The sequence below is a fragment of the Emys orbicularis genome, chromosome 5 (genome assembly GCF_028017835.1).
Source record: "Emys orbicularis isolate rEmyOrb1 chromosome 5, rEmyOrb1.hap1, whole genome shotgun sequence".
Lineage (NCBI taxonomy): Eukaryota > Metazoa > Chordata > Testudines > Emydidae > Emys > Emys orbicularis.
Window position 1 is genome coordinate 43,228,522 of NC_088687.1, and position 26,299 is coordinate 43,254,820.

General features: G+C 41.1%; 1 protein-coding gene across 1 annotated transcript in view; it reads left to right on the forward strand.

The window, feature by feature from the left end:
- Positions 1–26,299, forward strand: part of BLTP1 (bridge-like lipid transfer protein family member 1) — a 242,134-nt gene that overhangs the window by 134,161 nt on the left and 81,674 nt on the right. Inside the window, exons 35-45 of the mRNA XM_065404647.1 lie at positions 109–236; positions 661–863; positions 2,119–2,316; positions 3,116–3,324; positions 3,691–3,842; positions 5,152–5,302; positions 8,389–8,541; positions 9,037–9,277; positions 11,146–11,294; positions 13,919–14,138; positions 16,347–16,505. Of these exons, the coding sequence (XP_065260719.1) occupies positions 109–236; positions 661–863; positions 2,119–2,316; positions 3,116–3,324; positions 3,691–3,842; positions 5,152–5,302; positions 8,389–8,541; positions 9,037–9,277; positions 11,146–11,294; positions 13,919–14,138; positions 16,347–16,505 (1,963 nt within the window). The remainder of the gene's footprint in view (positions 1–108; positions 237–660; positions 864–2,118; positions 2,317–3,115; positions 3,325–3,690; positions 3,843–5,151; positions 5,303–8,388; positions 8,542–9,036; positions 9,278–11,145; positions 11,295–13,918; positions 14,139–16,346; positions 16,506–26,299) is intronic.

Below are 26,299 nucleotides of genomic sequence, written 5' to 3' on the forward strand. Positions count from 1 at the left end.
ATGGTATAGATTATATCAGATGAGAAACCTTTGATATATATTTCTTTTTTTTAAAGGGGCATTTTTAAAAAAAACTGTCTTTATTCTTTGTGGGAATTTTGTGTTTAGGTAAACTTGTGTTTATTGCAAGCATCGGTTGAAGAAACCTCAGGCATTGCTTCTGGCAAAACTGTGACTCATGTTTCCTTAGTAGCTTTGTGTTTTGATAGAATTGCTACACAAGTTCGTATGAACAGGTAAGAACAAAACATTTAATAATGCATAACTCTTAATATCTTGCAGATCAGGAGAATCTGAAAAAATTGCTCTGGCTGAGCCTTTTCTTGTCACTGGATTTCTAAATATAAATTAGTTTTTAAATGAGGTGGGGAAGAGCAAAGATTCCAAAATCTTTAAAGATTTTGGAATCTTTAAAGCCTTAATCCTTCAATTACACAGGTTTAACTCTTAGTGATGTCCGGAGGGAATTGTACTTATGTCATTGAGGGGAGAATTAAATCTTTGTTAGTTTTCCTAATCAACTTTTATTAGTTTTTGTGAACAAAGAATTCTTAGTTCTGATGTGCCTACTTTATTTTAAATTGACGTAAAACTAAAAGAAACCCGGTAAATAATTGTCTTTGAGATTTTTATATTTATTTTTCCCTTTTCACTTAAAAGGGGTGTGATTGAAGAGACTTCAAACAATGCAGATACTGGGAGGAATTCAGTAACATTTGATCGGTACATCCATGCCAGTAAAATGCAGCCTCAGTCTTCTGGCTCACTGAGATCAAATGCTGGAGCAGAAAAAGGAAAAGAAATTGCTGCCAAACTGAACATTCATCGTGTTCATGGACAGCTTAGAGGCCTTGATGCAACAGGTTGGCTTATTCATAAGTGTGGAAACAATTTTTTTTTTATTTTTTTTGGAGGCATCAACTGTGATTGTCTATTTAAGGTTGAGTCAGATTTCAGTTTTTCTACTCCTAGCTTTTGACTGAAATTACCAATTTGAGCTGCTTTCCAAATAATGGCAGCTGGTCCTATCTTTTGTTTAAAATGCAATACCCATTAGTGAGTATATTTTTTCCATTGTCATTTTCAATGGAGAGGGGAGGCAAAGTTTCACAAATGCCTCTCTTACTGTTATTTGATTAACTTCAAGCGTCCCTTTGGTGACAGAGTTTTGCCAGCATACATCAGTTCTGTCACATGATGCTTAGGATAACTTCTCTAATTATTTTTTTTTGTACAAGTCGCGGGGTCTGACTCAGACTTCAAAGAAAGTAATATAACAAATTTAAAATAGTCTGTGTTGGGTTTGTTTTCTTAGCGATCAATGGAACTGATTATACGCATTACACACTTACAACATGGGCGGAGGCATACGTTCTAGCCACTGAATAAACCTTGAATTTGTACTGAAGATATATTTTGAAAATACCCTCAAAATATAGTGGACTCAAGCAAGTGCCTTTAAAAAAACAAAACACTTTTTTTATATGCCATAAAGTTTCCCTTTTATCTAAGAGAACCACATCAATATCACTGTATTTCATTTATCATTTGATATCATGAAGGTATTCATTTGGAATGTGCTGTAACAAGATTTTTCCTTAGGGCTAAAGTATCTCAGAGGCTGTAACCAGTCACAGGTCAATTTTTGAAAAGCAGCCACAAACTTTTCTTTATATAGCATCGTATTTTTGCTAACAGTACCTTAACATCATTAAGATTGGAAATATATTTGGGCTTAAATTTAATTTTGCGATCCTTGTTGCGTTGCTTTCTTCTCCAGGCTCTTTCAGATTGTATGTAGGTGATGGAAGATGTGGTGAAAGAGAAACACTATTTTAAAATGTTATGAGCAATGCTTAATGAGTAGTTTTTTTTTTTTTTTTTTTTTTTTTTTTTTGCAGCAGTTCCAAATGTTAAGATCACTTCTTTCAATCTTTCCTTTTTGTGCATAGTCATTTTTAAAAAATGATTGATTTGTACCACCCCCGCCCCCCCCCCCATCCAAACAAACCCTCTTTAATTTAGGAAAAATGCGCTGTCGCTATAAAAATGCGCTATATCCATATAAATTCTTTGTCATCATCTGTATAAAAAGAAGTAAATTACTTGTTTTTACAGACATTGGGACTTGTGCAATAACAGCGATTCCTTTTGAGAAGTCAAAAGTTCTTTTTACTTTGGAAGAGTTGGATGAGTTTACTTTTGTAGATGAAACTGATCAGCAAGCTGTTCCAGATGTAACTCGAATAGGTCCCAGCCAAGAGAGGTGGGGCTGGATAATGTTTGAATGTGGAATTGAAAATTTAACAATAAAAGGTACAGCTACAGTATTGCAATACTACATGATCAATATTATTTACTATTATTGTAATTAATTAATGAAATGCTCTGTTAGGTGTTCCAAGTTTCTAATCTTCATTTTTAATTTAATTTAAAAAGTTACTGAATGTAGGTGGTATTAAATAGTTTATATTTTATGTGAATATACATACTTTACACAATGGATTCTCTAATAGGTAAGCTTGTATAGTTACCTATATAATTAGCTCAGAATGACATGTACTAGTGCAGAGTAACTTTTTAAAGGTTAAAATGTTAGCTTTATTTCAGCCTTAATGATATTTAGGGAGTTTTGTCTATAACATTGAGTTTGTAAAGATAGAAATTGGTAATATAAGTAGTCCTTTGGGCCATGATCCTACAATCAGACCCACAGTAGGGGTCTGCTTGCAGGATTGGAGCCTTGTTTTCCAGAGGGAAGCTCACTCTTATAAAAGAAATAGTCTAAATGTGTTCTGCATCTGAATTGTTCTCTTCAGTAGATTGTGTGTTTAATGTTTCAGTTAGATAGAGGGCATACAAAATTGCTTTGAGGAGATAAAAACTTTTCCAAAAACAGGTATTAAATTTACTTGTATCTAAATATATGTACACAAGGATTAACCAAAGTATGCAGCAAAGTATTTGTGAAAGTAAGAGGAGTTACAAATGTTTTGCGTGGGACTTGGGAGTGGAAAATTGACAAAATTCACTATTTTTAAAAGTTTGTGAAAATAGAATAAATGGAACAAACCAAGAGTTTTGTAAACAAATTACTCTAATTTTGTATTTAAAGGTGGAAGACAATCTGGAGCTGTTTTATATAGTACTTTTGGAGTCATGGGTAAATCTAATGCCACGGAGAGGGGTGGATTGCTTGCATCCAACAATTCTTCAGATTCTCCAACTGGTAGTGGTTATAATACTGATGTGTCTGATGATAATCTTCCTTGTGATAGAAGTCCCTCTTCGGACATAAATGGAAATTCAGTTTCCGATGAACAGGTGGGTGCATGCCCTTTTAAATTATTCAGATTGGTACTTGTCTCAGAGTTGACTTCTTTTTTAGCAATTGCTAATGATAGTGCAGAATTATTTTTAGTAGCAGTTTAACAACTTCTGTACTTACTTTGAATTCAAAGTATCTGCTTACATAGCTTACATAGTTAAAATTGCAGTTTTCTGAAGGATGCATCAAAATATGATCTTGGGAGATAGTGTGAGGCATGTGTGTTTTTTATTCCTTTTCTCTAGTTAAATGTCATATGCAATTTTATTTTTTGACAGACAGTACATAATATGCTTTTCTGTTGAGCACTTGTTGCCCTCTGAAAACAATTTACCTCTTATCCTTTACCTCTTTTTGTGTAGGATGAAGGAGTTGAATCTGATGATCTGAAAAAAGATCTTCCTCTAATGCCTCCCCCACCTGACTCCTGCAGCATGAAGCTGACAATCAAAGAAATTTGGTTTAGTTTTGCAGCTCCCACTAATGTGCGCTCTCCTGCCCATAAATTTTCAAGGTATACTTCCTTAGACTTAAAAGAAATAAAAGGAGCGGCTCTGTATATTATTAAATCTGGTATATTCTGTGTGCAGCCTCCTTAGTAATTGCTGCTGCTTCTATTATTGGATAATGACAAAACTTTGGGATGTAGATAGATCAGACCAAATCAGTGTCACTGTACTATGCAACTGCCTGTATAACTGTCATCATTATATAGAGATATATCTAGTTATCTTTTTTAAAAGGGATTAAAAATGACTAAATAGTGAACATGACATAGGAAAAGTGTAGGAAAGAGTAATATTTTCAGAAGTGCTTAAAATTCCATTTTCTAAAGGGATTTAGGCAATTAAGAGCCTAAGGCTTGACTACTTGAGGAAGCTAGTGTGGGATAAGCAAGGGTGTGAAGTTAAAGCACATGAACTGCTCTGCATTAACACCGCCATGAGTTACATTAGTACATTAGTACACACTAAGAGTGTCTTTATGCACTGTAGCTTAATATACTTCCAAAGTGTATTACGTTAAAGCAAACGAAGACACACTTAAATGTGTAATAAGTGTGTCCACGAGGGGAGCTAGTGTGTGGAGTGGATGGCGTGCACTAGCTACTGTGAGCTTTTTGCCTTTGTAGAGACCAGCCTTTGGTGTCATTGAAAGTGGGACTTGAGTTCCTAAGTCACTTTTGAAAATATTCAGGAAAATATTATATTTGCACTGGTAATCACTGAAAAAGCTGGAAATACCAAAGTTGAAGTTGCACATTGTCTCGGGTATAAAATGGTTTTTGACCAGTATAAGGGTAAATACTAATTTTATCCCATCTTGACCTTTTATTGTAATGTGTACTTTTTTATTTATTTATTCTGAGGCAGTGAAATTGTTTGAGGGAAGTGATGGTATTGTTTGAGAGAGAGGAGGGAGTTGTTACATTTTCTTTCCCCTTTCCATCTGTCAAAACTACTTGTACACCCTTGCATGACTCCCATTCCTGTGACCTGTTTTTCACTTTGAAAACCCAGTTACCCTATGCCAGGAAGGAGGGAGAAGAGTAAGAGAGCCTGTAGCAGGAGTGAGAGAAGGGTATTAGTGAGTGTGTTTCTGGCATTTAGAGCCACATATTTAAGTTTGCACCAGTTTTAAATATGAATAATATTGTTCTGTATAGCTTAACATTTTCAAGCCTATAAAGATATAGTTATAAAATGAAACAAAACAATCTAGTTATGTAATATCCAACTCAAACTAATGCATATGGAAACATTACTGATAATTATTGCTGAACTTGAATTCTGTCTTTTAATATTTAATTTTTCTTCAAATAGGCAACTGAACCTACTGAGCACTGCAACTCCTGCTGTTGGTGCATGGCTTGTTCCCATTGATCAACTGAAGTCTTCATTAAACAGATTAGAAACTGAAGGAACTCTAAGGATTTGTGCTGTCATGGGCTGCATAATGACAGAGGCATTAGAGGTTGGTGACTCACTGAAAAATAAGGTCAACAGACTTAAAATAAGCACAAGCAACACACCTTCCTTTGGTGTCTGTCTTCTTTAGTGATTTACTTGTAACTGAAATCCAGTGCTTGTTGAACTGGCCACAGATTTCACCCCTTGTGATTTGGATGCAGAACCTAAACTTCCATGGGAAAAGTTTCTAGCTGTTATGTCTGAGAAGAAAACCTTGGTGACTGTGAACAAAATGGGCCTGATTCTCCTCTCACATTGGTGTTAATAAATAGTGTCTCCAGTTGAAGTCAGTGGAGTTACACCATTGTAAAGTAATGGGAAATGAGGAGAATTAGGCCCCATACTAATTGATTTGGTGTCTGCAACAGTGCCTTTGGGAATGTGTGAACTATCCAGTGAATCTTCGTGGGCTACAAACTGAAACCTAATGAAAACAATGAATTCTTGCACATGATTTATGTTGTGTCCAGGCAGTGTATTGATCTGTATTTGTTGAATATAGCCAAAGATTTTTTGGATTGGGGGTGTGGGATGGAGAGGAGTGAACTACTTGCTGGAGCACGGAACTAAACATTTAAAATTGCTCTCACTGCCTTTTCCTTGCTCCCTCCTACCCATCACCCTCCATATTTTTAAAAAAAGTATTTTCTTGGGTGCCAAAAGCCCCATATGACCTTACCCAGCTGTCAAAATCTTCATTTTTTTACTGGACAACTTCTGTAAAGTTGAATTATTAGCATACAGAATTCTATGGCAAAGTAAATATTGAAAATATTGGCTTATACAGCTGAAAAACATTCAAAATTTGAGATTTGACTTGAGTTCAACACCCAAATGAACATCATAAGACATACTGTACCAACGGTATTAATTTAATATTTAATTCAGTAAAAATTATTTTCAATTTACTTGATTATGCAGAAATGTCATTTTCCTGACAAATTCAGCATAATTTAGCTGCAGAAATTGGGGGACTTGATGCAGAATTTAGGTTAACTGTGTTGTAGAGTACACATGACCCTGATTTTATGCCATAAACTTTCTTTTCTTCTGTTTCACTAAATCAGTCTCATTGGTGGGAAGGTTTTTCAGGGCTTCCTTGTCTGCTATTGCAAGACCTGGCAGGTTAATGCTTGTTACAGTTGCCTATCCCTTTACCTTAAGTGTCATCACATCCTTAAAACTTGAATAAAAAAATCTTATACTGCAGGAAACAATGTATAGTATTAGGGTGACTTCTTCTAGAATTAAACGGTTAGAAAATAATTAATTTGTTCAGTTCTTAGGAGGAATTATTAATTTCTGTAATCCATATCAGAAGTTCTAAAATGCAATGTGGTCTCTTATTGTATTTTTTTTCACAGTATAGTATAGCAGATAGCCTGCTCTGTCAATGGAGATGGACATAGAAATATTTCTAGGTAGATTTTCTTTAAATCTTCTGCAACAGTGTGGTATCATTAGAGTTTGACATCACACTGTAAAACAGACTGTAAAAGCCTGTAGCTCATGGTGTCACATTCTGGGATGCAATCCAGACCAATAAGGTTGTATCACTGCCTGCCTGTAATCCTGAGTGCCTTAAATGCTCTGCTGCTGTGGCCAACAGCCTGGACACTGACAGTCCACAGACAAGCGTGCACTGAATGTCTGTGTGCTAAGCAGCTCTGACTAAGCAACTGTTTCCAGCAGCGTGCTTGTTACACCCCAGCCACACTCTGATATACACCAGCTTTGAGTACACGTGGCAAGATGACCCCAACACCCCCTGACCCAAATTTTCCCCAAACTGTGTGCTCTGCAAGGTTCACCCCTTAACCATTCAGAGGAATAATACAATTTGTTTGCTCCTCTAAAGAGACAAAATGCTCATCTTATCACTTTAACTGGAGTTAGCAATTTCTTTGATTCAAATACTGCACTGGGTTGGTTTAGACTGAAAATAACACAAGTTTATTAACAAAAGGAGATAGGATTTTAAGTGAATTCAAGTATAAATGATAGTGTTTAGAAATAAAAGGGAAAGACGCTTTCTAATGGCTAAAACTTAACACAACAAGCTACAGCCTTTGTTCCAGGTAGTTTCCTTACCAGTCTACCTTCCAGCAAGATGGCTGACCACCCTTCTGGTCAGGATTTCCCACAAAGTCCAAAGTGCTCAGTTTCTTAATCATCTTAGGTGAATGGTAACTTAGGGTTCTTTGCCCCTCTCTTTTGTAATCCAGTGAACCTTTGAAATGGATTATTCTGAAGATTACCTCTCAAAGTAAAGTTGATTCAAGCTGTGAGGAAGGATTCATGGAGTCTTCTGGTGGAAATTCCATGTTGGTTTCTTCACCATCTGGTGTTTGCTAAGATGCAAATGAATGGATCTGTTCCTCAATTCTCCTCCCCATACTGTATTCCTGAGTGGTTATCTCCTCCCCTTGTTAGCTTGATGGTTTTTAAGTAAATACATTCTCATTATCTCTTAATGTATCTTGGAGGAACCATCAAAGTGGCAGAACCACATACCTTCGTCTGAAGTTATCCCAACCTAGCCCTGCCTAGCAGACACACTTTAAGAACGTAATTTCCAATTGGTTTGTAATTTTGAATTTGTTCTCCGTACATATACCAGACAATAATATTAGTGATTGATATTTTATATGACACTTTTAAAATACAGGTTTTGGCATTAGTGTGTTGCAGTACACTCAACTGGTCAGACCAGCTGAAATTCACTACCAGATACCAGAGAATCAAGATGGGTGAGATAATGTCTTTTATTGGACCAACTTTTGTTGGTGAAAGAGACAAGCTTTCAAGCTACACAGAGCTTTAACAGGTCTTTGTAGCTAGAAAGCTTGTCTTTTTCACCAACAAAAGTTGGTCCAATAAAAGATATTACCTCATCCATCTTATGTTTCTAATATTCCTGAGACCAATATGGCTACAACAACATTGCAAACAACAGTACCAGATACAAGTGAGCTCCTTGCTCTCTTACATTAGGATGCTGTTAGCTCACACAGAGGTTTATAATATGCATGCATTTTTATATGTATTTACTATAGGGAAAATATATACATGTATAAATATTTATTTCAGAATAAAAGTATGCACTTCCCTTTGAGAAGCAAATACAACAGACTGACTAAAGTGGCTCGTTTCCTACAAGAAAATCCTTCCTGTTTGCTGTGTAATATACTGCATCACTACCTTCATCAGGCAAATTATTCCATCATTGAGGATGCTACCATGGTGAGTTATCCTTTAAAGAAGTAAATAATAGTGTGTACATAATAGTTTTACAATATTGAGGTTATTACAGTTTAGCATGTAAACCTAGTACAGACTGCAGGTGTCTTAATGTAGATAACTGTATAAAAACATTAAAGTGCTTATTAGTTACTATTATATAGGGCTTGAATTTTTTTAGACCACCATTTCTACATTATAGATTAATTGTTTATAGTCTGTTATTTAGCTATTTTATTTATAAATTTTGGGAGACACCATAAATTTAAGATGTGGATTTAACCTCCCTCCCCCCAATAATTTATTGGCCTTTCTATGTCATGTTTCAGTTTCCTTTAAACATTTCCATTTTCCATTTTTGGACATGGAAGCTGCAGAAATATAAACTCTTGAGAAGCTTTTATTCAAGGTCATGTTCTGCATGATCAGAAAATGCTTTGTAACACTGATCTTTTTCAATTTATGTTAAGATGCTATTGTGTGTGTCTGTATTTTTAGAGTGATGGTCTTCCTGCATTAGTGACTTTAAAGAAAGGTCTAGTTGCACTTGCTAGGCAGTGGATGAAATTCATTGTTGTGACACCAGCTTTCAAAGGAGTTAGCTTACACAGACCAGCTCAACCGTTGAAACCACAGACAACTGCACACCATGAGCATGAGGATGGAGTTGGATTAGACAATGGCGGTGGCCTTCAGAGTGACACAAGTGCTGATGGAGCAGAGTTTGAGTTTGATGCAGGTATATTTGTGTTGCAGTTATGCTCTATACAAATGATGTGGGAACAAATAATACTTTTTTAGACAACTTTTGTGGTAAAATAGCATAATAACTATGTTTATCTTTTAAGGCTATGTCTGCACTACCTAACAGTGGCACAGCTGTACCGCTGCAGTTGCACTGCAGTAAGGTCTCCCATGTAGCCACTCTAAGCCGGCGGGAGAGAGTTCTCCTACCAGCATAATTAAACCACTCCCAACAAGCAGCAGTAGCTATGTCAGCGGGAGAGCGTCTCCTGCCGACGTAGCGCTGTCCACACCAGCACTTTTTTTGGTGAAACTTATGTTGGTCAGGGATGTGTTTTTTCACACCCCTGACTGACAAAAGTTTTACACAAAAGTGCTAGTGCAGATAAAGCCTAATGCTATGGCATCTGATGCTAAAACTCTCTAAATCTGTGGTACTAGCTCAGTCCTCACTTCACCTCAGTGAACTTTGTTTAAACTAGAACTGGGGTTGACACCTCTCTTGAAAAATTGACATCTGATTTTCTTCCTTGCTCACCCTTATTTGATAACATAAAATACTTCAGCTTAATTAGTTGCCTTGTGTGCATTTAACTTATATTATGTGCTGTCTCTGACATTGTAGACTTATGTCATGCATTTGAATGGTTGTATCTGTATGTCTGTCTTTAATAGGTATTTTCCGTCTGTAACGGTTGTGGGTCTCACCCCTGCGCGCCTCCTGCTGGTTTCCTCAGGGAATTAGCTCTTTCCAGCACAGAGCACCCTCTGCAGGCTGGTGTCCTGCTGCCGCTGGCTCCTGTGTCCCTCCCGGACTCCGGTGCCCTTTGTCTTTGGGGTGCTGCCCCCTGGCAATACCCCCACAGTCTCAGGGTCTCCCCACCCAGGGGAATCCCCAACTCCCTATCCCCACCTTGCCTCAGCCTATGGGCTACTGCCAGTCACCATCTAGCCCCCTTTCACTGGGGCCGACTGCAGTCTGTATAAGCCAGTCATCATAGGCAAGGGAGGTTTTGACCTACTGCCTTTCTCTGCAACCCAGTACCTCCAGGGGCCTTGTACAAGGGCCTGCTGCCTGAGGAGTTGCCGGCCCGGAGCTCCCCAGCTCCTCTGGCCTTTCCCCAGCCCTGCTTCGCTCCAGTACCCTTTAGCACTCAGACAGCTAGGTCCATCTCCCTCCTCAGCTAGTGGCAGGGCCGGCTCCAGGGTTTGGCCGCCCCAAGCAGCCAAACAAAAAAACAAAACAAAACAAAAAAGCCGTGATCGCGATCTGCGGCGGCAATTCGGCGGGAGGTCCTTCGCTCCGAGCAGGAGTGAGGGACCGTCCGCCGAATTGCCGCGGAACAGCTGGACTTGCCGCGGTAAGCGGGTGCCTGGAGCCGGCCCTGGCTAGAGGGAGACTGCTTGCTCCTGGCCCACTGCCCTCTTATAAGGGCCAGCTGGGCCCTTATTAAGCCAGCTACATCTGTGGCTGCTTTCCCAATCAGCCCAGCTTTCAGAGCTGCAGCCCTGTCCAGGGCTGCCTTTACCACTGCAGCCCTCCCCAGGGCTGCTTGTACCCTTCCAGGGCCGGAGCGGGGTGACCACCCCGCTACATCGTGACATAACATTTTAAAAGCTGTCTTAGTGTAGTTTCAAAACATGCTTGACAACTGCATTATACTCTTGTATAAATGCCAGCTGGCACATGCTTGGGGTTTTGTTTTTTGTTAGATTTTGCTTAGATCAATCTCTGCCGTCTGTGTGCCAAAATGCAAAAGCATGGATGTGTACACGATGGTTTGGGAATAAGCGTACATAATAATAGATACTCTTGGACTTGTTTAACATGTAGTTAATTTGTACAATTGTTACATGGTTCAGCTACAGTCAGTGAACACACAATGCTCCTAGAAGGAACAGCTAATCGTCCTCCACCTGCTGGAGTTTCTTCTGGGCCTGTAACTGGGGCTGAGATCATGAGGAAATTATCCAAGACCCATACTCATAGTGATTCTGCTCTGAAAATAAAGGTAAGTTTATACTGTAACTTGGAAGATATGGGGGGAGAGAAGTGTTTTGTTTGCAATCTATTTTAAGTTTGATTTTGTGTCCCCAAAATAATTTTCACCTGGATTAAACACTAACCAATATCATGCATACCATGCAATTGAGCCATGTTCATTATACTGTAGAAAAGAGTTACATTATTTAATCACTGTAGTTTTCTTCTCTCCTCCCCTCCTCTCCCCCCTCCCCCAGCAGTTAACTCTAGGTCCCCACTTTCAAAAACAGACCATTAAATTGTGGATTCCAAAATGTATGGGTGCACATGAGTAATATTTAGGATAAAATATGTGGTTGTGTGCACAAATTGGAAATTTTTGGCTAAAACGTGCAATTTAGGAATATGATATATAAAGTCTGCTGTCACTGATGGTATTATACTGCAGAACCCTATCACATTTTCTGCAAATAAATAATCTGGATATTCTTAGAAAGAGTTCCTCCTTGATTTTGGTTCCAGTGCTGGTATTAGCTAAAAGCGACTCTTGTTCTGAGGATAATAGTAAAAAGTTTGTTCTCATGGTACTCTGATTGTAGCCTCAGTACTAGTATTGTCTTCTAACTTTAACAGTAGTAAGAGTTCTCCACATGATTATTGCGACAAATCACCCTTAAACTAATGGGATATAGTTTTGTAGATGGACTCTGATTGTGGATATCCCTTTTCCGTAAATGATTTCACCTTACCTCCCACAAACTGATGGTTTTTATATATATATAATATATATATATAAACAAACAAACAAAATTAAGTTTTAAAGAACGTGGAGAATTCAAACTCCCCACCCACAAATGTTCTAATTTAACCCCCATTGTCACAGAAGCTCTGGCAGTGAAGAAGGAGAGCTCTGTGTTACTACTGTGAACAGGTTAAGCCATATGCACAGTGGCATAGTAATGGTAGCATAGAGAGTGTTCTTCATGGTGGTTCTTTGAGTAGTGTCTCTAAGGGTGTTCCACCTCAGGTGCACATGAACCTTCAATTGGAGATTTTTGGAAACAGTGCTCCCTGGTGCTGGAGTTCACTCCCTCCCCTTCTTGTCTTTCAGTCAGCCAGCATTGCAATCACCAGTTCTCTCCTCCTCCCCGCCCCCCAGTCTTTTTTTTGTTTGTTTTTTTTGTTTTGAGGACCCCATAAGCGTTGCGCTGGGAGGAAGGGCTCATTCTCTCATTGTCCACCAGCTAAACCTAGTTTCTGACACACGGCTTTTGGTTCACAGTCCTTGAATTATATCAGCAGGCCTTTTTGTTTGCACTAGTTTAGTCTTTCTCGTTTTTGCACCTTTTCTTGTCAGCATTTGTTATAAGTTATTGTGACATTTTTATGAATTTTCACTTAGTTTTTACAGTTGAGCTCACAATTAGGGTAAATTTGTAGGCCCCATTATTACAACACCGCTATTTGTCCTCCTTCCTTTCTGCTTCGGAGTTTCATCTTACGGAACTTAGGAGTAAAGAAGGAACTGAGGGAGGTTCATCTGCGCAGCTCTATATCTCCTTGGTAAGGAGTACGAGGATATCTGGAGCATATACATGGACTGAATCGGCACAGCTATTGAAAATCTCTGATCACAGATGCATGGGGCACATACACACCTGAAATGGAGCACTCATAGTGAAACACATCTCGAATAACTCTAGTATTGCACAAGCTGACTAACATCTCCTGCTGTGATTTGAGTTACTTTGAACATAGCATTGATATGGAACTTTTTATCTTAAAAGTAATGTACAAACCTGAATTAAAAGTTACCTTTCTGATGTATGGTAAAGCTATGATATGTTATATAATTAACTTTCTGGTCTCAACTGATACAAGATCTCATGCATTAGGTCCAGTTATGGACAAGAGGAATGTGATTTTAGGCATCGTTACCTAATGATTCCATGTTTGATAAAGTGTCATTCAGTAATAGTAAAGCGTGCCTGCTTTGGGAAACTATTCTACAAATGGTTTTTAGAAAAGTAATTCTAAGGGGGAAAGTCTTAATTTTACTTTTACTGTTTGGGTAAAGTTCTGGAGATTCTTTAAACCTCCTGTTTGTGCTTCAGCACCTTAGACAGCATGAAGCTTTTTTTAATGATGCTTTTGCAACAAAAATGATGCTTCTAGGCCTGCATTTTTCCAGATTGACTATTAGAAACAAATATAATTGCAGTTTAGATGGGTATTCAGCAGTTTTTGCTGTGCCTTCCACAAACTTCCTTTAGTTAAATTCAACACTGGTTACCTACCCATGATTCCAGGTGCTAAAAGTTTACATACTTTGCTTTTTAATTAAGGTGTCTTACACACAAAATCATAGCACTTTTTTCATCTTTGGAGTGCAGTATAACTAATAATTCTACACAACACGCTTGTGAGGTGGGGCAAGTGCAAATTGTGGAAAGAGGGAAAGAGGATGTAACTTGTCTAAGACTGCCAAAAGAGTTAGTATCAGAGCCAGATTATGATCCTTGAGTTTCTGGATGCTGGTCTTGTGTTCAGGCTTAATAAAGTGTTCATAGCACTTAATAATTACTTATTTTGATTTTGTTATATGTATATAGATTACTTAGCATTTAGTGTTTTGTGTTTTGTGTGTGAAAGGGTATACATCCTTACCAATCCTTGAGCTATACTAGTGGGGACACAGCCACGGATTCACCAGTGCATGTTGGCCGTTCTGGAATGCCAGTCAAGGAAAGTCCGAGAAAGGAGAGCCTACTCAGCTACCTTACTGGAAGTTTTCCTAGTTTGCATAATCTTCTTGAAGGGACTCCTCAAAGAAGTACTACAGCAGTTAAAAGTAGTTCTTTAACAAGAACAGGTACTGTACATGCTATGTCTTTGGATTTTTTCAGCTTAATTTATGAATCATCAAAAAAGAAGCAATGCTTTCCCAAAGGTGTTAGGATATTTTTCCTTCTGACTTTCTAAAAAAGCAGTAAGGTTATTAAAGCAGTGCCTAGTGGTGACTGCTATATTTTAGCTCCCCCCCATATCTTTACATTCTTATAACGTTATGAAAAAATAGAATTTTGAACTGAAATTTTTCATGTCTGGTCTCTTTCCAAGAATGGTATTTTCTCTCTCTCTCTCTCTCTCTCTCTCTCTCTCTCTCTCTCTCTCTCTCTCTCTCTCTGTGTCTGTGTGTGTCTGTGTGTACATACAATCATTCAAACAACAGAACTGAGAAACTTTGTATATGACTCCTCTTGAGAAGTGTGTCCAATATGAAGGTCCCTAATCAGGGACTAGATTAATAGATTATAAAGACAGAAGGGACCACTGTGATCATCAAGTCTGACCTCTTGCATAACATGGACCATAGGCCTTCCCTGATATGCCTCAATTCAAACAGGTGGTAAATCTTTTAGGAAAAAAATTTAATCTTAATTTAAAAATTGCTTGTGATAGAGAATCCACCACAACCCTTGGTAAATTGTTCCAATGGTTAATTATCTTCACTGTTAAAATTTGTGCTTTATTTCCTGTCTGAATTTGTCTAGCTTCAACTTCCATCCATTGTATCTTGGACTAGCACTAGGGCTGCTGCTCACCTTCTTGCCTTCTGTTCCTCCCCGTCAGTCAGCTGCTCTGTTTCTTTTTTGCTCACTTGGGTCTTGTCTACGCTACCACTTAAGCAACATAACTTATATTGACTTAAGGGTGTGAAAAAGTCACCCCCTGAGCGACGTAAATTACATGGACTTAAAGTGGTGTCTGCACCATGCTATGTCAGTGGGAGAGCCTCTCATTTGATGTGGAGTAATGATGCTGATGGGTTCTCCCATCGGCATAGTGCATCTTCACCAGACACGCTACAGCGGGCTCAGCTGCATTGATGCAGCTGTGCTGATGGACTTCGGTAGTGTAGACTAGCCCTTGTTCTCTCCTCCTTTGTCTCTGCTGCCTCTACATAGTGTCTCTGTCACCAGGAATGGCTGATCTGAAGGGGAGCTGAACACATATGTTGTTTAGCAACTCAGTGATTTTGAAGAAATCCGCCTACATGAGCACCTCACAAAATGAAGATCTCAGTTTTAAATGCTAACACTTTCCTTTAGCTCTGCTTTAAAAAAAAATGCCCAAAGCCAAAAAGCAAAATAAATACGTAAAAATGCATCATTAAAGTTGTTAATTTTAAAGTAAGAGTCTGGAAGTACATAACATTAATTCTCACTGCACATCCTGTCATTTGAAAATTAGTATCAAAACGTATACTATAAATCTGTGGTTTCAGTGGAAAAGCAGAAATAAAACAATTAAAACAATACCATACTGAGCAGGGCTTTGGAGCAGAGCCCGGAGCTGGAGCGCGGAGCAGCTCTAGAGCAGTGCAGCTGCAGGTTTTTGCCTGGAACTGGAGCGGAGCCGGAGCACAGCTCCAAAGCCCTGGTACTGAGAAGGTTAACTTTGTATTTCCTGACTCTCTGCTTGTTACCATTCCTGTTGTTTTTATGGTAGCAGTTGGAGGCTCTGAACAGGACTGAGGCCTTCGTGTACTAGGTGCTTTACAGTAGTAAGATCTTGTAAGGTCTTCATGTTGCTTGTCTTTGATCACCCCTACTCTGAAGTATGGAAGGTTGGGGGAGAAGATGACAACCAAATAATTACAATTTTTTAAAAAAAGCTTTCATTTTATATATTCTTACTACTGTGTGTGTGTACACAGCATTTTGGAATGAGCCTTCAAGCCCATTTTGACATATTGGGGTTAGTGGGGCTTGTGCTAGTGCTCTAAAAATAGCTGTATGGAAAGCACTTTGAAGTTGCAGTTCAGGCTGGAGCTCAGGCTCTGAAGCCTAGGGTTGGGGTGGACTTCCCCAGCACCAGTAGTTTGCAAGAGTGCTGTCTGACTATTTTTTTTATACCTTTCTGAAATATCCCTTGAGGAATTCCTATATATCGGAATAAGCTAACAGTAAAGGTACCTCACCTGTTTTCCATTATCAAGATACCTATGTTGTGTACCAATTTTACACAGTAATTTTGGTGTCGTGGTCTTTAAAACTTTGCTGATTTATTAATACAGGAAATGCTGTGGCCACCGACATGTTATCTGAACATCCTTTGTTGTCTGAACCATCATCTGTGAGTTTCTATAACTGGATGTCAAATGCTGTTGGCAACAGAGGAGGTGTAGTGCAAGAGTCTCCCAACACCAAATCTGGACACAATAGCCTTCCAACAGGTATTGTTAACTATGATTGGACTTCAAAGATATTGCATAGTTATCAGTTTTCCCTGAGTTATGCAATTCCTTGCATTCTGGTGCTGGGTATTTTATTTGCATGATCAGTCTATTTCCTATCTTTCCTTACCATATGCTAATTTTTATTGTTCCTCCTCTATAAAATGGGGTTAATAATACTTCTTTATATCAAAGAAGTGGTGGTAGCATAAATGCATTAGTGTATTTGTAGCACTTAAATATTACAGTTATGGATGTCATAAAACAGCCTTTACATAATATGCAAATCTCTGTATTCTGGCTTCTGTCCAGACTGGCACTTTATTCACCATTTTCAAGCTGCATGTCATCCAAACATGGTTCCCTCAAAGTCTCACTTCTGAAAAACTCCCTCAGAGTCTCAAACTCTGAAAAAAATATGCATGAAAGAAAACAAGATAACTCCTAAAGGAAAGAAGGCAGAGTTGTCGAGCTGCTGAAAGATAGCTTTTTAAAAAAAAAAAAAAAAGCCTGAAAACCCTTGATTTCCTTTCTTCAGGCTCAGTTCTGCTCCCAAGGAATTAATGGGAAACTTTCAAATATCATTGTGTTGCAGACCTTTCTTTTCATACTTTCCTCTTTTGTCAGCAAGGGTCTTGTCTGCACAATAAAGTTCTTATTTTTGTGTATATGTTAGTTTACACAGGAAAAACAGATCCTCTTTCTCCCTGTTCAGTTTTGAGGCTAAATATAACCAAACATATTTCTTCTGTTTTGAGAAAGATGAGCTTTAACCTGAAGGGAAGGTAGTGAGAGGACATGAGAGGGAATGAAGGCGGGAAAAAGAAAGGAGAGATGGGATTGAAGGATTAAAAAATGTGCTAAAACACATTAAACAAGATAATTTACAGCAGTTTACTGGTCTTTCCATAGTCCTTTTGTAATCCTTCCCTTGTTCATAATCTTCAAATGTGAATATTTTAATTTTCAGTTTTTCTATTAATAATTTGAAGGTTCCTCCTTTTTTAATTTATTAACTGTCCTTTAGCCTCTCTTTGTTAATCTCAGAATATAATTATTACCTTGTAATTATGTTATGGTTGAACAAATACGTGGCCCAATCCTGCAAACACATTGTGAGTGCTTAACTTTACATGTGCGTGAAGGTGTTCACCCACTGTGACTCTGATTCTGTAACCTGTTAAATCTGTAACCTGCTATTCTGTGAAAAGAACCACAAAGTAGGAATGTTGTGAACTTGATTTTAAATGATCTTTGTTAAACAGTTGCATTAGTTGTATAGTATTTAATGGCATGAGTTTTAGAATCATAGAATATCAGGGTTGGAAGGGACCTCAGGAGGTCATCTAGTCCAACCCCCTGCTCAAAGCAGGACCAATCCCCAACTAAATCATCCCAGCCAGGGCTTTGTCAAGTCTGACCTTAAAAACCTCTAAGGAAGTAGATTCCACCACCTCCCTAGCTAACCCATTCCAGTGCTTCACCACCCTCCTAGTGAAAAAGTTTTTCCTAATATCCAACCTAAACCTCCCCCACTGCAACTTGAGACCATTACTCCTTGTTCTGTCATCTGGTACCACTGAGAACAGTCTAGATCCATCCTCTTTGGAATCCTCTTTCAAGTAATTGAAAGCAGCTATCAAATCCCCCCTCATTCTTCTCTTCTGCAGACTAAACAATCCCAGTTCCCTCAGCCTCTCCTCATAAGTCATGTGCTCCAGCCCCCTAATCATTTTTGTTGCCCTCCTCTGGACTCTTTCCAATTTTTCCACATCCTTCTTGTAGTGTGGGGCCCAAAACTGGACACAGTACTCCAGATGAGGCCTCACCAATGTTGAATAGAGGGGAATGATCACATCCCTCGATCTGCTGGCAATGCCCCTACTTATACAGCCCAAAATGCTGTTAGCCTTCTTGGCCACAAGGTCACACTGTTGACTCATATCCTGCTTCTCGTCCACTGTAACCCCTAGGTCCTTTTCTGCAGAACTTCTGCCCAGCCATTCGGTCCCTAGTCTGTAGCAGTGCATGGGATTCTTCCGTCCTAAGTGCTGGACTCTGCACTTGTCCTTGTTGAACCTCATCAGATTTCTTTTGGCCCAATCCTCTAATTTGTCTAGGTCCCTCTGTATCCTACCCTCCAGCATATCTACCGCTCCTCCCAGTTTAGTGTCATCTGCAAACTTGCTGAGGGTGCAGTCCACACCATCCTCCAGATCATTAATGAAGATATTGAACAAAACCGGCTCCAGGACCGACCCTTGGGGCACTCCGCTTGATACCGGCTGCCAACTAGACATGGAGCCATTGATCACTACCCTTTGAGCCCGACGATCTAGCCAGCTTTCTATCCACCTTATAGTCCATTCATCCAGCCCATACTACTTTAACTTGCTGGCAAGAATATTGTGGGAGACCATATCAAAAGCTTTGCTAAAGTCAAGGAATAACACGTCCACTGTTTTCCCCTCATTTAGTTAATTAAACCACAATAATTTGGTCACAAATTCAGGTTCCTGAAATTGCTGTAGGTATAATTCTATGGCCCAGAGACATGGCTCTATCAATTATCAAAATTTTCCTCTGTAAAAGGTGTGTGGTGATATCTACAATTATACCATTACATGCAGCATATATGGATAGAGAAGAGTAATCTAGTTAGTGAATCTTGCTTAAATAAAATGCATGTTATTGGGGATAATAATGAGCAGTGGTGTAAGTTTTGAATTCAAAACTAAAAGCATGCATGTGTGGCAATGCTAAGGATCATTATCCTGCTGTGGAATGTGTGGCTAAATATTTTTTGACTGTTTAAAACTAGCACATATTAATGCAGTTTACAATAATGCCATATTTTAAAAAATACAAATATTATTGTGGGCTTTTAATAGGAGTTAGACTGTTGAAATTCAAATTAGTCAGTTTTTCTTTGTTTGTCCACATGTATTCTAGTCTTGGTGTACATGCGCCCCCATGTGCATGAGAGCAGTTTCATTTGGCCAGCAGTGTTCTGGTGCCGAAGATGTCCTTTCTCCTTCATGGGCATCAGACTGGGAGTCAGGTAGAGACTTTGAGCAGGAGAAGGGATGGTTCTCACAATAAACAGGCTCCCTGGTATTCTGCCCTGTGACAGGGTTGGGACTCACCACCACAGCGTCTCCTACTGGTCGCCGCGAGGAATCGGTCCGATCCAGTAGAGCGCCTCCTTCTGGTGATGTCCCGTCTGTCATCCTGCCAGGGGTTGGCGTGTGGACCCGCTGTGCTCCCGATGCACAGGGTCCTCTTTCTGGAACACTGCCCTCCGACAGTGTCCTTCTGTCTATTCGCACCCCCTTCCGGGGGAGGGGGTGATCAACAGCCCCACACTTTTAAGTCCGATCCCTACAGTCGAGGATCTGGCGTGGTTCCGGCCGGCCGCTCCCTGCGGCCTATGGCTGGGTGTATGGCCGAATATAACAATAAGGGGGGAAGGAGGAGGGACTCAGGCCCGCCCACTACTCTGAGTCCCGGTCCAGAGGCCCTCTGGCGACAGCCTTGCTGTCCTCCTTCTCCTTCCTCCTCTGACTACTCCTCTGGACCGCTTCCCCAACGGCCCTTCTCTGCGCTAGGCCTTCTCCTCCCAGACCTGCCGCCTGGCAGGCTACGGAGTAGGGCCTTCTCCCACTCTCTAAAGCTGGCCTGCACTGCGCTGTCCGTGGTGCTGGCCTCCCAGCTCTGGAGACAGACCTTCCCCTCTGAAGGCCTGGGACAGACTGACTGCCCTCGCTCTGAGCAGCCTTTTATATGGCTGAGCTGGGCCCTGATTGGCTGGCCCCAATCTGTCCTCTGATTGGCTCCCAGTAAGCCCTTCTCTGATCGGCTGCGCGTCTACGCAGGCGCCCAGGCCTGCCGCAGCCCACCCTCTCCGGGCGTGGGGCAGCCGCCCCACCACATGCCCCCTTCCATGCTTGGTAGATTCACCATTGTCTATTAAGGGAGGGATTGTTAAAGCCTGTAAAAGACTTGTGGCACACTCTAGCATCAATACCTGCCATTTCCTAGAGGGTGAATAGACAGTACCAAGTTCTTCCCAAGGGCTTTGTGTACTTTTATTCACATCCACTTGTCATAGTGGCTATTCAGGGAAGACCCAAGCAACCAGGGCCGCCTCATACAACACCAAGGGAAGAGGTCTGTTAAAAGACTGGATCTCTTTGGCAGAAAAGTCTACTCCTCTGCTGGTGTCCAGATGGACATTACCAAATAATTATATTTTGCGAGAACACCTAGTATCTACCTTAGGACAAATGGTCTGTTAATAAGGACTTCCACAAGAATACAGGGAAGAATTACAATCTGTCATGCTTGCTGATATCTTGACCTTCACTGAATACTGTTTTGGATGTATCCACATACACCATTGCAACATATGTGGTGATAAAGAGATCCTCCTAGCTCCAATAATCAAACATCTAGGCACGTCCAAACCAAAACAGAGGATCTTCCATTCAAGGGCTGTGAACTCTTCAACTCATAGACCAACAAGGCCCTCCACTCATTAAGGACTCTAGAGCCACTTTGTATTCTCTTGTATATGTCAGCCCTAAAGAGAAAACCAGCTAGACCTCAAATTTTCAGACTGTATCCCTGTAGTGCACACTGTAATAACCCACAGAAGGCACTGGATCCACCAACAGAGAAGAACAGGTTCAAACACAGATGACCTCTTCAGCTGCGGTGTACTCGACTTCTTCCTCTCAACATCAGGTTTTGCACCAGTCTAGAGGTTGGTGAAACTGTGGGAAACGCTTTTTCCCCCCCCCTTCTTCTTCTTCTTGGTGGAATCTCCTTCCTTAGAGGTTTTTAACGTCAGGCTTGACAAAGCCCTGGCTGGGATGATTTAGTTGGGGATTGGTCCTGCTTTGAGCAGGGGGTTGGACTAGATGACCTCCTGAGGTCCCTTCCAACCCTGATATTCTATGATTCTTCCAGGAAGCCTAGACTGGGTTCACTATGGATAAGTGGATCTGACATTATCAGAAATGGGTATTGCATACAATTCCAGTCCTTTCCTACCCCCCTACCATCTTCCTAATTCTTATTCAGGGACTCTTCTCATGAAATACTATTGAAGCAATGGTGGACTCTCTCCTGTATCTTGGAGTAGTGGAAGGGATGCCCTAGGAGTTCAGAGGCAGGGGTTTTTATTTCTATTATATTCTCATCCCAAGGAAGGAAGGGAATTAGTGTTCCCATTCTGGACTTTTGAGTCTCAAAAGCATACTTCAGAGTCACAGGACATACCTCAGATTTCTGGTAGGAACATCTCTCACTACCAGTACAGGATTCTGCCCTTTCGTCTTTCCACTCCACAATGTGTTCACTACATACTTGGTAGTCATACAGTTCACTTAAGGGAAAATGGTGTTCAGTTCTATCTATATCCTGCAGACAGGTTGATCTGGGGTCTACCGGTAGGTAAACTACTCAGTTCAAGTAAACTTAGCTCTTTGCCACACTGGGCCTCAAAGTCAACAGAAAGAATCTACACTTACTCTGACTAAAAAGACAGAGTTTATAGGAGCTGTGTTAGATTCCAGGTCAGTGAAACCTTATCTTCAAGATTTCAAGGTTTCAAGAAAGATTCTAAACCATAGGGAACCTGATGAACCATCTTCTAACTCACAGAAGAACATCAGTAAGAGAATGCTGCATGCTTCTGGGACGTATGGCGTCACCTACGTTATGTAGTTTGCCAGTCTTGACCTGTGCTCCATGCAAGTGTGGTTGAAATCAGTGTAACTACCCACCACATGGGCCTATTGATTGTGGTCCTGCAACAAGCACTGTACTCATCAAACTAGTGCATGAGTCATTAGTGCAAGGGAGTACTTGTCTCTGCACTTCTACCTACCAAGACTAGTGATCAGTGCCTTTGCGCTGAGGTGGGATCTAAATCACATTCAAACACAGGGCCTGTATTACCCTCCAGAAACTGGTCTATATGTTTCCTGTAACTCAGAGCTATCCACCTGCATGCAAAACATTCCTGTTTCTGCTCTAGATCTTCACAATCTGAGTATTAACGAATAATACTACAGATCTGCATCATGTCAACAAACATGTAATTTCTGCTGTAGCAGAAGGCCATTCAACTCTGGAATTGGTGTATTCTTCGCTGTCCATGTATTTTCCAGGACCCACATTCAGCTGACCGTTCTCAGACAACCTTGAGTGATCAGTCAAGGATCCAGTATCACAGAACGTTTTCTGCAAGTGAGGAGACCCATCAATAAACTTATTTGCCATAGTCCAGAACAAGAAATGCCAAGTGTTCTGCTCCACAGAGTGCTGCAGTCCAGGCTGCCTGTCAGATGCCTTTCTCATCTCTTGGATGCTGGGACCTGGACACAGCTTTGTTACCTCACAGCCTTTGTATTGGCCGGCTGATGTTCACCAAAGAAGCAGTTCAGAAAATACTGCTCCTAAGAAAGAAAGAGCCTCAATCAGACTGACTTATAAACCTAATAGGAAGAAATTTTCTGTTTGGGCATCTCAGAAGCAGCTGCTTTTTTGACAACACCCATTTCAGTAGTATTGACTAGCTGTGAAACAATCTGGACTTTCTATTAGTTTCATAAGGGTACACCTGACAGCAATATCTGCACATCATCCTTCTATACAGGGCCACAGTATGTGTTCTTAACCTACAGTGGCTGGAATCCTTAAGGGCTTTCCTTCAGTTCAGAAGTCCCGTTCCCTTTTGAGACCTTTATATACTATTAATAGAGTTGATGGGATGCCCTCCTTTGTTTCCTTACCAGCCTGTACCACCTTATTAGTGAAGACTGCCTTTTCAGTAGTTGTTCCATCCCCTGGTAACATAGGGGAGATTCAGGCCCTCATGGTGAGTCGGTCCCCATCAGGCAGTGTTTCATAAAGACTGGGTCTGGTCCCACCCACAGTCCTGAAATGGCATTCCTAAGTGCTCTGGGGAGATACGCAGGGCTGTCAATTAGCCCCTCTTCCTTCCAGCTTGAGTCAGGAAAATCTGCCAATGAGTCCCCATCCTGTGACCTGCAGGAGTGGGAACCTAAAGGGAAGGATTCTGAGAGAGGAATTTGTAGAGGGCTCAAGGCCCTTCGCAAGGCTAGCCACAAAAGACCCCACCTAGGGCATACCCAGATGGCCACTCCTGCAAAAAAAAAACCACACACACACACACACACACACACACACACACACACACACACACACACACACACACACACACACACACACACTGCCTTTCTCCCCTCCCCCCAAAAAAGGTAAGAAAACCTAAAGGATGGTTGCCTCTGACTCAGACACTTCCTCCTTTTACTGAGGAAGGAATGATATCAGCCTCTGATTCTCAGCAGGACACGAACAAAATGCCAGAAAGGTTTTGTCCCTCCTTGAAAAGTTTGAAAAGTGTGCAAAAAAGTTGGTAGTATCTAGGATCCAGTTCAGACGTGAGCAGGCCCTCAAGGACAAGCTTCAGAGCAAATATTTCCCTTCTAAACCTTCTCCCGTGGCAGCAGTTCCCCTGTACCTATCATGCAAGGAAGTAATCAGGGATGAGTGCCAATCCCTTGAAAAAGTTAAACACGTTAACAGGCATGTTCTCAGATTCTACAAACTGCCAGAGTCAAAGAATGCTCTCAGAGATGTGTTTAAGGTCGATGTTGATGTAGCATCTGTAGCAAAGGATATGGTTATTCCATTCAAAAGGACTTCTTTCTCCAAGTATCTAACTGATAGGAAAGTGGAAGCCTCCCATGAAAGGGGAACTGAAACAAAAGGCAAACTAGCTCAGGCATTGCAATGTCAGCAACTGGGAATTGTGCCTTATCTGAAAGTCTTCAACCCAATTGCACATGCGCTGGTCAATCTGTTTGCCAATCGGAAGAAATGATTCACCAGGGAAGCAGACCCCAAGTCTGTGGGGACAGATGTTTTGTCACATAAATGGCCTCAAGTTCCTGCTCTTTCCTCTCAGAGGGATAAGGGATTTCAGCCACGCACCTTATCATGCCATGTGTCGACCCTCAGTAGTGCACTGCTTTCAGGATCTTTGGTCTCCCTGGCTGAGAACCCTCATGTATCTTATGTTCTTCAGAGCAGTTAGACTGGCCAGACCAGTGGTCAGATGGATCTTCCCTAAGTAAGACCTACTACTGATGTTGAAAGCCCCAACAACCCATGCTTCCAAACATCACTTGGTTGATGGGTTGGAGTGTGAAGATGTTCTTCCCCTTCTTGGTTAGATAGACCCCCTTCTCTTCCCAGCAGTCCTCCTTCCTAGAACAGCCAGGACAAAGAAGCCAAAGCCCTCCTATCAACGCCATCTACACAGCCATGTATTCATCTCCAGGATGTGCATGTCCCTGCCTGGAACCTTACCCTCAACTGGGCGGTTAGGCAAGAACACCACTTGCATCCTCTACACCTTCAGTCTCACTCCCAGAGTCTTGTAGTCACAGCTGATCTGTTTAGGGTCGTGGCTAAGCAGCATGGGGTAGTGATGAGAGGGACGGATTAACCTTGGCAACCTTTAATATCTCTTATGCAGGGTCCAGGCAGGTAGCTCACCTCCCAGGACATTGTGTCACATTGGTAAATGTATGCCTCCATCTCCCTCAGAAGGGACTTTCCTACAACCACCACTTTATGTCCCCTTCTTGGGCACCAGTGGCCATGAGACACACAGCTTTGGGGGCAGGTGTCTTCTCCTCCTCAGCCATTGGCAGGGTCTTCTCCTTTCCTCCTGTAGCCAGTACAGCATACTGATTCTTGACCTCGAATTGACAGAGGATCTGGTTCTGGGGTGGGGGTTGGGGGGTGCACTATCTAATGCCCAGGGTAGCCAACAGCCTTTTCCTGCCTTTAAAGCAGGTGGTTCTTTTTTTTCCTCTGGTGATGCTGAAGTCATTTGTAATCAGCTATCATCCTCCATCCCAGATGTTTCCAAGTGTGTTCTGTCGATGAAGTCCTAGTGCTCCCGGGTACTATGCAAATGAGTCACCCCCTCCTGTAGCTCTCTTGTTTCTTGAGGGACCCCAACAACAGATACTTCTCTTACTGAATGGTTCCCCGTGCCTGGCTTTCTTCAGAAGGAACATGCAGTCTGCATTCCCAGCAAGTCAAGACCAGGACCTGGGTAGAAGCCATCAGGGCCCTTACAGGTGCAGGCAGAAGAAGAGCTAGCAGTGCTGCTGGCGAGGTGCAGTTTTCCTTCCATTGAGGATTCTTCCTTGTAGAGTTGGTTTCAAGTCAAGGGAAAATATCCTACCTTCCTGCCTTTCTTTGCTGGGAAACTCAGCTGGCTGACTCCCTTAGTCTCCCACCTGCTTTTGGCTCAGCAGCCACATGTCTAAGTAGGCCCAGCCATTGTTTCAGTTGGATTGCTACTATCTATTTCCAAGCAAACAGACAAAAACTTGTTAGTTATCAAGAATAGAATCCAAGTGGGCAAACATTTGAATAATAAACATTGGTTACTTACCATAGAGTAAGTATGATTCTTCAAGATGTGTTGCCTACATGGATTGTACAACCTGCCTCCTTACCTGCCACTATGGAGTTCTCCTCCTCTGGGATTCTGTGCTGGCAAAAGAACTGAGGGATGTTTGGCCCTTTCCACCGTTTATGCTGTCTAGTGAAGGGGGGACATAAGGACAGCTTCAGCATATGTGTGGCCGCAATGGGCACTGCTGCCTAAAAAGAATCCGATTATGTGTACATGCAGTGTGTGCACGCAACGAATAGAACCCATGTGGACAATATATCTCAAA